The sequence below is a fragment of the Pholcus phalangioides genome, unplaced genomic scaffold (assembly GCF_987345545.1).
Source record: "Pholcus phalangioides strain wild (caught in Gottingen) unplaced genomic scaffold, Ppha-v1.0 ptg000004l_1, whole genome shotgun sequence".
Classification (NCBI taxonomy): Eukaryota; Metazoa; Arthropoda; class Arachnida; order Araneae; family Pholcidae; genus Pholcus; species Pholcus phalangioides.
This window is the reverse complement of record NW_028301597.1, coordinates 46842125-46855273: the sequence shown is the minus strand read 5'-3', so window position 1 is coordinate 46855273 and position 13149 is coordinate 46842125. Positions and strand designations below refer to the sequence as shown.

Here is a 13149-nt window from a genome sequence, read left to right as displayed (position 1 = left end):
CAAAATATAGAAGGCAGATGGCAGCACCAGTATGACACGAAACAAGCATAACTCTGACAACATAAATTCATTACAGTTACGCACATAAACTCACACATCACGTTCCTGCATGTACCGATTCGTTAACTAGTAAAAGTAAAAAAACACAAGGGTACATTGAAAAGTAAGAAGCAACCAACGCTGTATTCACCATACCTTTGTCTTTATATCAGAGACATTCCATTTTGATGATATGCACCCGAAAGACAATGAAATCTGTGGATAGTTAAACATGATCATCAAAACAGAAATGACTATTTCTACACTCGAAGTCGTATCCACAGAGACATTTTGAGGAAAATAGTTATTTAGCGCCAAGTAGCGATTTAAAGCTGATCCAGGTGAAGTTTGATAAGAGCTTTAAGACAAGCTAATCTGCACATTTTCCTGCTAAAAATATAAGTAATTCCATGCTTCTTATAATTAATAATTATATTTAATAAAATATTCTAAAGGGAGTTGGTGCAAGCAAATTTTTCAAAAAAACGCATTTTCCAATTATTAAATACTATGAAATCTTTTGCGTTTAACTGTGTTCAAGTTTTTGTTTTACCTGTACTAGAAATAATCTTAAAATATTTTGACATTAATTGCTGGCTGGCATTACACATGCTAATGTTTTTCACTAAAATGTTTTTTTCTCAAAACTAAGTTTTATCTTAGATAAGGAACATTTTTTCGGACACCACTCATTCAAACGTCTCGAAATTTGCATGTGTCTCAACACTATGGCGTTACATACTTTAACACGTGGATTTTTATTTAAATTACTAAAAAAAATTATGTAAAAAATACGGGTAAATTTTGATTTTTGAAAAATTTACATTTTGTTAAAGTTAAAAGTCAAGGAAAAAAAAAAATCAACAATAAAATCCTAAATGCTCATGTAAAAGTATGTAACACCATAGTGTTAAGAGACACACAAAGTTTCGAGACATTTCAGTGAGTGGTGTTTGAAAAAATGTTCCTTTTCTACAAAAAACTTAGTTTGGAGAAAAAAGCATTTCAGTGAAAAACATTAGCATGTGCAATGTTTACATTAAAATATTTTAAAAATATTTCTATTACAGGTAGAACAAAAACTTGAACAGATTTAGAAATTTCGTAGCATTTGAAAATTGGAATTTTTTTTTTTTTTGGAAAATTTGCGTGCACACCAACCCGCTTAATGTTTTGGCACTTGCGGAACTCTTAAAATAATTTACGTTTTATGGGAAGTCTTTACGTAATTTCAATGCTTATAGGGAAATGATTTACATACTTTTAGAGAACTCTTGAAACAAAGTACGTGTTTTTAGGAAACTTTTGAAGTGATTAATATAAGTTTTAAAGTGATTAATATAAGTTTTAAAGTCATTAATATAAGTTTTAAAGTGATTAATATAAGTTTTAAAGTGATTAATATAAGTTTTAAAGTGATTAATATAAGTTTTGAAATGATTAATATAACTTTTGAAGTAATTTACATGCTTTTAGGCAAGTCTTTAAATAATTACATGTTCTATGAAACCCTTGGAGTAACACATGTTTTAAGGAAGTCTTGAAGTAATTTGCATGTTTTAAAGAACCTTTGAAGTAATTTACATGTTTCTTTACATGATTTAGAAATAATTGACACGGTTTTAGGGGAACCCTTGAAGCAATATAATTTTTTTTTTCCAAAGAATCCTTGATGTGATTTATCTCTTGTATATATTCTAAGTACATTCATTGAGCTAAATGTTAGATCAAAGGTTTTCAATATTTTTTAATCTCGCGGACAATGGTCATTTTTGTTGTTGGCATACCAATTGAAAAACCACTGCCACAGCAGAAAAAATCATCATCAGCAGAAATATTATTTCTATACAAAAACCACAAAGAACATAAAAGCTTCAACCATTATAACAGCACTTATTTAATCGGAGTATAATTTCAAGAGATAAATGGCCAGAGCCTGAAATCGTCTTGTGAATGGAAGCTGGCTATTATAAAGACCATTTAAATGTCTCCGCAGTTGTTCAAAATCACCATGCCAGACACGAGCTTTTAACAACATAGCGTGAGGAATGACAATAATAATGGCAATAACAACACTGGTGATGATGGTGGAATGTGTCGGCACCCATGTGTCTGGTCGTGATTTGAGGATGTTTGAACATACAAGTTGCGATTCACATCATGAGGCGAACGATGTCTGCCTGGTGTAAGAGAAGCACGAATATTGTGCGTAAAGCGCATAAATCGCCCGAGTGTTCATCATGTGTGAATGTCGCAATATATGGACGTTCTTGTTGTTTTTCCCACGCTGGAAAAACAGGTGCTTGAATTGTAAATATTTCCAAGAAAGTTGTCTTTTTCTCTTTTCCAATTGTTACAGCTACCGCGTGAAAATACGTGAATTATTCCATTTTTCTTTTTGTGTGTGAAATTCGATATCGATGAAATCATGCATTTTTATCCCCCTAAATCAAAGGTCTTCAACCTTTGAGACACCAAGGGGAAAATTGAAATTGCTCACGAAACTCGCGGGCAACCAACTCATATTGAAATTGCGTTAAAGAACTCTGCCTAAATGTTGCCTTTAATATTTTTTTAATAAAAAAATTAATTTTTTAAATTTCAAAATGAGAAACGTTTTGCGTGTAATTTTAACTTGATGAGTTTTTTTACAGAAATTTCGAAATTTGTGGATACATTTTTTCATTCAGAAATTACAATTTTTTAAATTAAAAATTTTAATATCTTTTTGAAAAAATAACAATTTTTTTAGATTAATATATTTTTATAAATTAAAATTTTTTGATTAATATATTGTAAAAATTACGAATTTTTTAAAATATCTTTTTAGAAATTATAATTTTTTTTAGTAATATGTTTTTCATAACTGCGAATTTTTAATATTATTATATTTTTAGAAATCAAAAATTTTTCTTAGAATAATATGTTATATCATATATCTATTTAGAAATTACAAATTTTTCAAGTTAATACCTTTTTATAAATTACATATTTTTTGATTGATATATTTTTAGAAATTACGCGAATTTCTTGGATTAATATATGTTTAGAAATCATGTATTTTTTAGATTAGTATCTATTTAAAAATTATAAATTTTTTTACTTAGTGTTTTTTATAAGAAATTATAAGATTTACAGACTTAATTTGATTTATGGATTACGGCAAGGACCAATTTTTTTGGTCAAGCTACGCCAAAACAAATGACTTACTAAAAATAGCAAATTGTACATCCGGAAAATATAACGTGTATGATAAAAAAAACCAATTATATATAGATTAAATTTGAAAATAATGACGTTGAATGTAAGTAGTTACAGCTAAATTGTTTTTTAGAATTAAAACAATTCAGATAATTTTGTCTTAGAATTTATAAATTTTTTTTAGGAATTTAATTTTTTTTTGCACAAATTCTACAACTTTTTTGTGGAAGTTCTTTTGGGGAATAAAAAAGAAAATCTGAAATGTGAGGAAAATAAAAATGGTAAATAAATTTTGAGAAATTTAAATTTCTAAACAATTAGAGGATTAAAAACTAATTTTTTTAAATCTGAATTTTTTCTGTACATAAATGCATTCATTTGATTGCTCAGAACTATGTTTAGAAATGAGTTTTTCTCAAGAATGTTTAACAATTTTTGTTAACAATTAAGTTGCTTACATGCATACAATTTTATTTAATATTTTTTTGTAATACCCATACGGATTCAAATGATAAATTAAATGCGTTAAAAAACAATAAACGACAAATTACATCAGAAATTTCGCTCAATTAAAAATTAAATTTTAAATTCAGATAAATGAAATTAGTTTATAGATTAATTATAAATGAAATACTATGATCAATTGAACTAACACACAAATTATTATTTTTGTCCTTTAGTTTATAAAAAAAAATTGCAAATAAATTAGAATCAATTACAAAAATTTTCTTTTTCAATCATGATTCAGTTTTAAGAAAAATAAGTGTTGAATTCATAGAAAATTTAGTTTGATAAAATTGTGTAGCTATTAAATTCTATTTTTGAAAGAAAGTTGTTTTAGGCCGGGATTACGCAATGAAAATGTGATAAAAGATCTTTTACAAAACTCAAGAAAAAACAAACAATAAGCCTATTGGTTACTTTCAACGCAAATATAACCGGTACGCTTATTGGTTGCATTTTTGAAGTTTTGAAAAAGAACTTTTCTAAAACTTTTATCACGTTATAAAATTTTTTTAAATGCTCTTTGTATTTTTCGTTTTGTTTTATCAATTAAAAGCTCATCGGTTACATTCAAGCAAATGCAATTAGCTTATTAGTTGCATTTATTGAGTTTTGTAAAATAATTTTTACAAAACATCTATAGTGTAATCCCGGCCTCACACAAAATTTAAGAATTACATTCTAAATACGGGATAAGAATCAAACTATTAGAATTTTAAATTTCATATGACTGTGGTTTCTGAAAATCCAGATAACATATTTCTAAAATTGAGGTAAATTAAAAATGGTTTTCTTTGCCTGGAATTTGCGTAAATCGCGCGTTTCCTTCATTTTCTTCACATTTTCAATATTTGATTTAATTTTAAGAGCATGGGACTTAGCAACTGTGGAATTCTTCGAACAAGAATTGTACCTCAAATGAATAAATTGAAACAACATGACTTCTTTGATGTCCATTAAATATAAGTGTCTCTTTCTTTGAAGGTTGAATTTGATTTGAAAATGCCTAGAACGGAATCGGCCATAAAAATGCGGGAAAAAAGTAAAAATAGTAGTAGTAGTAGTAGCCATTTCCTGACATTGTGATTTTAGTGTTATTCGGGCATTTTGTGCTGCTACCAGGTTGGTACGTGGTGTTTCTATGACACTGCAGCAGCAATTTCGCCATTCAAACTTCCACTCATGACACAGACACACTCCGGCTGTCACAAGGAGTGGTTTATCTTTTCATTTTTCCTTCACCAAAGCGTGACATTACATATTTTTTTCAAGAAAATGTATAAAGTTTTCATAAAAAAACATTTCTCATGCGTAAAACTTTTAAATAACACTGGAGGCACAAATACAATATTTTTACATCTTTAAAAATGTTTTCGATTGTTCAAATACTGAGATATTATTATGGAATTATATCTATAACCTTTTCAAACTTGATCCAAAACTGACCATTGAAAAAAAATATCCTACTGTGTTCTTTAAAAACAAAGAAAAAAAGAATAATTAATTAATTAATTTTTGTCGATATCTTTTCTAGGATCATTTGAGATAGGTACCCTCACCTCAAGTGTTAACTTGGAAAAAAATTATTAAAAACCGTTAGCATAAGGCACATATTCTTTCTTTGCAGTTTAAAATTGATATTGATGTTCAAAATTAATAGAATAAACACTTTTTTTGAGTCTCTCAAAAAATACCAAACCAAAATTGAAAGATAGATGGTCAAGATATTCATCTCCCATGTAAGAAGGCTTGGTGTGGGGCAGATAACAGCAGCCCCGGACCTGAGTTAAGTGGGATCAATTTTTCTTCAGTGACGAGTCTAGATTTAGCTCAAAGACAATGACACTTGACGTATTTTGATTCAGAATTCTGGAGAGATCTCAGACTTGTGATGTCATTCCTCCAACAATAGGGAAAATTATCACTAAGGAGGAAGGGCCGTTGTCTAGGCGAGAGGTTTCTCACGTGAATGCTCTGGTGGGGCTCTTGACGGTTATTAGTCGGTTATACGGGGAATCCAGATAAGACAATAGACAATTACAAAATACAATAATTGGCAATTATTAAATATTCGGCAATTATTGATTTACCATTTTGAGAGAATGCGTTTTCCGGCAGTATTCCTGTCCACATACTGCGGGCAGATGCGATCGGTCTGTGGTTCGAGTTGTCCTCAGCGGATTCTCTCTTGACCTCTCCATGAAGACGAAGTGAATGCGTCCGTATGATCTTGGATTTTCTCTCTTTCAAGTTGATGCTCATTGTCTGGCCATCGTTACCGTCCGAATTTTTCTGGAAATAATAATTTGACATTATGATCAAACAATCGATAATCAGAAAATTTATTAACATTTGTTGTAGGATATCATGAGACGACGAGTGATTCCGAATTGCGATCGCCACAATAGCAATGATTTTCACAGCACTAATGTAGTCAACATATAACTCGGTTATAACGACATGGAAAATTCCGTGAAATTCGTCATTACGGCCGAGTTATCGTTACAACCAAGTTAGACTTTTTCATCAACTTTCTAAGTGTGAGAAATGGAATCAGGTGCAACAAAGTACTATACGGATAGCTGAATTTCCCTAATAATCAGGATGACCATATTTTGAGAAGAATCCGGGAAATTGGAATAAAATAAGCACGGACAATCGCCAAAAAATGTGCCAATTGTCAGCGAAAACGCCAATTATTCCTTATATAAACAGACCTTGCCAGGAAATAAAGTGTTGTAAGTGTGCACTGAATTAAAATGCATTTACGAAAGTAAAGTTTATTTACGACACATGTGTTGGTAATGGATATTCATACTTTTGCATAGCCATATGTGCATAATAATATAATTTCTAAATTATTATTTAAATTATCTTCGTCTTGATTTTAGTAAAGATTATAAATTAAAATAAGTTTCACTGAAATAAAACCACAGAAAAACGGGACATTTTTATAAGAAAAACATCCGGAAATGGCAAAATTACAGAAAGTTAGGGGAATAAACAAGTTAGGGTGTCAAACTCACAATAAATCTCTTTCGTATCGCCAACCATCAATACAATATCAGACGAAGGTTCCCTGAATACGACCAGTCCAAATACTGGGAATTTCTGTAGTAAACGCCATAAAAATGGACGGAAAGCGACAAAAAAAAAAAAATGCGTTGTCGTTGTATCCGAGGTCATTGCGTTTGCATTGACTTTATATAAGCAAGGTTCATTAGCATTATTCTTTATGTAAATGAACCAGGAACACCAATTATTAATTTTATAGCCCAGGTGTCGTTACAACTGAGGTCATTATAACCGAGTTAGACTAGTTTTGAACGGCAGATGTGTATTAATGGCCACTTACGGATTTGGAGCTAGATTGCTTTCTTAATTTGCTGTGATTGTGAACGTCGTTTGGAGGCGAAATTTCAATCGAGTCCTGCTTTGCCTGCGAATAAATCGGAAAAAGTAATTTTTAGATTTTTTCGAAAAAATAATTGTATAAATATTCAAATGTTAGAAATTTTTTGTTACTGTCATTTTACACTATGTCATAAACATTTCAGAATATGGTGTCCAAGAAGATGAATTGCATACTGTCCACTAAGATAAGAGGCTTGTGATCGCGTTTCCATAGAAAGATGATGAATTGAATTCTGCACCGAGACGGGAGGAAATTTTGAAACAAAGTATAGGTTTTCTTAAAATGGCAATACCGCGTTGTAAAAATCGATAAATCTCTAAATTGGTGATAAACAGAGATAATTTTACAAAATCACTACCAACTATTCTGTGTATAATTCTCGATTCCATATTTATCTTATAATGTACATATATAGAATAGTTGATCAACTTTGCCCAAGACCATTGAGAAGACACCAACGAATAAGGCAAATACACAGAAAAATAATAAAAGTCCTAATGCATTTCAACACCAATGGGTGCCGTCTTCAGAGGAAAAATTTAACCACTAGTCTCGTTGAAGTTAACAGACGTACTTCTTCCGCTGAGCAACCGAGCGTTAAGATTTGGTATTCAACCCAAGTGGGAAACTCGGTCAGCGAGACTAGTGGTTAAATTTTTCCTCTGAAGACGGCACCCATTGGTGTTGAAATGCATTAGGACTTTTATTATTTTTTGTGTATTTGCCTTATTCGTTAGTGTCTTCTCAAAATCTACATAGACTATTCTACATCATCTAATCTATATTAACGCTGCATTCTATTTATCTCAATCTGTTTTGTGATTGATTCTGAATTTTTCTCGATATATTTTGTTATTAATTTTCTATTTATTTTATCTAAGTCGTAAATAATTCCCGATTCTATTTATCTTGATCTATCTTGAGACTATGGCCCATTCCAACGCCCACCAGGGTGCGATATTGCCCACTCTGGGAAACACTAGTCTATTCTAGAAAATTTCTTTTCCTTCTTTATTTTCCTCACAATTCCTGCTCGTAATGAACTTCTAAGAAAAGAACATTTTCGAACAGATCAATCAGGCAGCTCCATTTCGCAAGCAGCCAATCACGACGTTATAGAAGGTTTAAACGCATGCGCACAGCTTCATTCTGGTCACGGCGTTTGATAGTTGGACAGACGTATATATTTTTTTTCCTTTCCGCTCAGCAACCGAGAATGAAGATTTAGTAATCAATCCAAGTGGGATCCTCGGCCAGTGAAATTTTTGTTTTATCCACTGAAGACGACATCCATAGCGTGTCGAAATGCATTAGGAGTTTCGTATTTTCCTTGTATTTGCCTTTTCCGTTGGTGATTTTTCTGAGAATTATTAGAGAAAGTTTACCTACCCTTTTCCATAAAAAAAATATAACCTGAAAATACATAAATTGCATCCAAATTTGGCATTAAGGATTTTTCTTATTCAATATGTCTAAGAATATAAAAGATAAATCGAGTAAAATTATTTAAAAAAAAAATTGTTTGTAAAGATTCACAGAAAATTGAAAAAAAAAAAAAAATCGAACATAGATAGTGTTTTGGAAATGCGTTCGCAGAAATACCATTCATCATGATCCGAAAAAATCGATAAATATGCAAACGCTTTTAGGAGGACATTATTCATAAATGTGATGGTTCGGTTCCCCCCCATGATGTATTTATTGCTCCGAAGCAAACAATGACCGACGCATGTTTGCGAAACACCACGTGTTATCGGATCCATTGAAAATTTCGACGCCTCCAATAATTTCGGATTTGCGGTGATTTATTGCAGTTCAGAATAAATTTACATCGTATTCAAAAAAAAGAAGAAAACTGTATGATAATGTTATAAAAATTGAACTTTTATATGACTAATGTGCTGTTCACGAGGATGTGTTTCGAGGCACTTTATTTTATTGAACAGTATATCATCCAGTAATCATCCAAATGGCCTTTCCGCATTGTCTTTTCTCGCTCTCATCACAACAGCAAAATATATACATCATAAATTTCATTTTTGAGTTGTCTGTAAAATTTCGTATATAGCACGTACGAGCACGTTTATATAGAAATTGCTGGTATTTCAAATTTATATTCCACGTATATTTTCGTGAGAAAAACTTCTACTATTCTGTAATAATTATTATTAATTTCTGTAGTATGAAATATAATGTTTCAACCGCGGGGGCTACTTGAGTGATCTGGGAATCTGTCACCAGCCACTTAAGTAATCTGCAAATGTGCCGCGGGACGATCTAGTGATTTGGAACTGTATCGCGGTTTATTTACGTGATATGGAGGCGTGCTGCGATTCACTTAGTGATCTGTGCCGCTAGTCACTTGAGCTATTTGGAATTGTGTCGCGAAAAAAATACGCGAATCATGCTTTTTTTGGACTTCTTGGCCAGGGATCTCTAACCACTTCGCTAACCGACTAGCCACAGTCCCAAAATTCGGACATTGGCCGGGTCAATTTACAACGAAATTGGCCGATTCGGGAACCGGCCGATTTCGGGCTTTAGCCGTAACACACGCATACACACATACGAATACTATTCCGATACTAAAGCAATATAATTTCGAAGATAAAAAACAAGTTTATAGACATTGCACAGGCTTTTTTGTTCTTCCAATACAGATTTTCCGATATTGGATTTTCATTTTATTTTCCCGAGACATCACAGCCAATATACTTTCAACAACAAAGCTAATAAACTTGGAGAGGCGGGAAAAAATAGCCACCAGGAGAGGGCTCAGAGAGTGAAATTATGTACAATAAATAAGAAAAAAGCACACACAAAAAAAAAGCCAAGTTGAGTACCCTTTGGTGAAAAAAAAAGGTTTCCTCCTGTAAACACGCATAAAATATAACGAACTCCACTCTCCATAATATTCTAGAATATCTCTTCACCTCAGATGGATGATGGGATACATACGAAGTTTTTCATGTGAGACTGTCATCGCAAAAACAAACATAATACATGGCGCAACATTACAGCCATCTAAAAAGAAAACCGCGCCAAAGAGGCTTCCACATCTCCACTCATCTTTTACAACATACTTAGAAGAGAAAGAGATGCATCGAGAGTCCATAAAACACGGCCCGATTAAAGCCGGCCACAATGGAATGATATTGCGCTTGTTGGAAAGTAGGGGGAGCCAGGGGTAGCCGCAGCGATTGGCGTCGGTTGTTCCGTCGTGAATCACTCCAGACAATAAAGCCGTTTTCAATCTTTTGTTAGTGGTTATTTTTTTTTTGCTGTTTTTTGTTACTTGTTGAAGATAATACTATGCTGGGGTTTTTTTTAAAAAGAGGAATGAACGTAAACAAACATTATAGGCTTGAAATGCATTATCGGTTTCTAATTTCCATCCGTTTTAATGGGTATCCTATCGACAGATGTGATAGGACACAGAATACCGAGGCGCAACTTGAGGAGGCTCCCGTAATGGCGCAGAAACTATGCGATGTATATTTTTCATCAATTTTTTCTTTATGACCGCTCTTAAATAAGTTCATTCCATTTATGGAATGTTGTAGACGCTGTGAAAATTGTTTTCCGAATTTCAAACGGGGATGATTTACTGTGGCTTCTTGTACAGAAATTTAGTTAATCAGCAAAGAAAAAAACTTGTAGCCAAATCTGACAAACGTTAGTGAAATTAACCCGTTGCTTTTGTGTGGCATAGGAGAATTGGCACTTCACTTTTCTCATTGTTTCGTTATTTGGCGAATTAGATCGTTTGGTACGCGTCAAATTTCGTCTCAATTTGGCACAACGTCGATCGGCAGTGAAATCATCGTTTCCGAGGGTTCCTTGAAAACGCCTGACTTATCTGCCGCTGGAGTGGTCGAATGGTCATAATGACGGACTCGCATTGCGAGGATCCGGGTTCAAACCCCACTGTAACACCGCAGTGGTGGTCGGCTGAAGTTAGTTTCCTGTGGTTCCCAACTTCGAGGCGCAAATGCGAGTCGATCTCCTCGTTAAAAAAGTCTCGCCACAGAGAGCAACAGGCCTACAACGATAAATTATTCAAGCATTACACTTCACTCGTAGTTAGAAAAACTGGTGGCAAATGGCGGCACTACACATAACAAGCATTACTCAGAAACAAACTTCACGTTAGGTTTCACTACACGTACGCACACATTCCCGCTTGTATTAATTCGTTAGAGGTTCCGCAGAGGAATATGGACGAGGTGTATGTGTGTGGTTTAGTAGTAGTAGTAGTAGCTGACTTATCCGCCATCTTTGGGCGAAGTGTGACGTCAGTATTATCGCTTCAGCCAATCGATAATCTCCCTATTCTGCATTATTTTTATGATTAGGGGTTATTCAAGTATTACGTTCGCATCGATGGGGGTTCCAATTCGCTGACTTTTGATGACGGGGGGGGGGGGGTTGAATAATGCTTAGGGGCCATTCAAGTATTACGTCATCATTGATGGGGGGGGGGAGAGGGGGTTTCCGATTTGCTGACTTTTGATGACAAGGGGGGAGGGGGGTTTGGATAATGCTTACGTCATCAGCCACCCTTTATGAAATATGAGTTAGGATTCAGAGGGGCAGAGCTGATGACGAAATTTTGCTGACAGGGGGGGGGGGGGGAGGGTGTCAAAAATTGTCAAAAATTTGTTTACGTAATACTTGAACGGCCTCTTACGTCATTAACCACCTATTACAAAAATAAGAAATATTTTTAATGGCGCTTTTACTGGGTGTAACCGTGAAACAAGAAAACCTTTCTCTAGTTTTTCGGCAACTGAAGTAACACTCGCCCTATTGATAAGTCCCCTATAGAACCACTTTAGTGATTCATACATTTTTCGCGGACTCTTCAATTGATCTGGCAAATGTGTCTGAGCCGCTTAAGTACTCTAGAAATATGTCGCGGGCTACTTGAGTGCTCTTTAACTGTGCTGCAAATCAATTAAGTAATCTTGGAATGTGCCGCATGTAACTTGAGTGATGTAGAAATAAAATGGGGGCCGCTTAATAGCTCTAAAACTGCGTCACATGCCCCTCATGGGATCTCTGAATGTGCCACGAATCGCTTAAGTGTTCTGGAACTGCGTTGCGGGTTACTTTAGCGATCTGTACATGTGCCGCTTAGTTCATTTTTATAAAATTATGTTTGAGGGGGCAGGCCACATCAGATAACCCCCATGGTCACATTAGGTCCGCGGGCCAAGTGTTTACCATATATAAGGCTTACCTTCGTCCTTTTCGATTTTAGTCGACGTATGAAACGTCTGAGTTGGAGCAACACCTTTCACAAAAAAAAAAAATCTTCAACAAAGTGCAATGTTCACTGAGATATTCAAATTCAAAAACGGAGGAAATTTTAGGGGGGGGGGGAAACAACGTTAAATGTGGTAAAATGTTTTTTTCGCATTTTACACTGTTTTCTCCCCAACTTCCCTCAGTTGTTCAAATTCGAATATCTCAGTGCACTTAGAAACACTGAATTTTTTTTTGTTGGCAACCGGGGAGAGACAGGGCAATAACTTTCTAATTGGGTTTTGGGGCACACGGGGATTAATTTTGAAACATGACTGACATATCTGAATATTGGGGAGGGGGGGGGGTTAATGTATTTGTAGCATTCCTTTTGAGGTTAATACATTTTAAGTATTTTCAAAAGTGCCAATTTATACTTTTTATGTGCGTTTGGTGAATTTGGCAGTATTTTAAAGTGACGTCATCAATTGTTAACGTGTTATAATTCGTTAATTATAAGTCAGATCAAAAAAATGGAAAACACTTTTCCATACTAGTTTTATACAAGGAGTCACGTGTGTAGTTATTGGGTGGTCGATAGTTACCATCCTGTGTATATAATTCCTGAATATTTATAATAGGGATTTTTTTCCCTTCAAATATTCTCATCGGTTTGGTTCTGAAAATTTCGATGTATCCGTGGAAATATTCAATCAGTTCATAAATATATACCCAATAATAGC

At 33.8% G+C, this 13149-nt stretch overlaps 1 protein-coding gene across 2 annotated transcripts in view; it reads right to left on the bottom strand.

Moving 5' to 3' along the window:
• Nucleotides 1–13149, bottom strand: part of LOC149087721 (uncharacterized) — a 468106-nt gene that overhangs the window by 224464 nt on the left and 230493 nt on the right. For both annotated transcript variants that reach the window (XM_089231605.1, XM_089231604.1), the window contains 2 exons: nt 7100–7183; nt 5835–6036 (listed from right to left, as the gene is read on the bottom strand). In XM_089231605.1, the coding sequence (XP_089087731.1) occupies nt 5835–6036; nt 7100–7183 (286 nt within the window). The remainder of the gene's footprint in view (nt 1–5834; nt 6037–7099; nt 7184–13149) is intronic.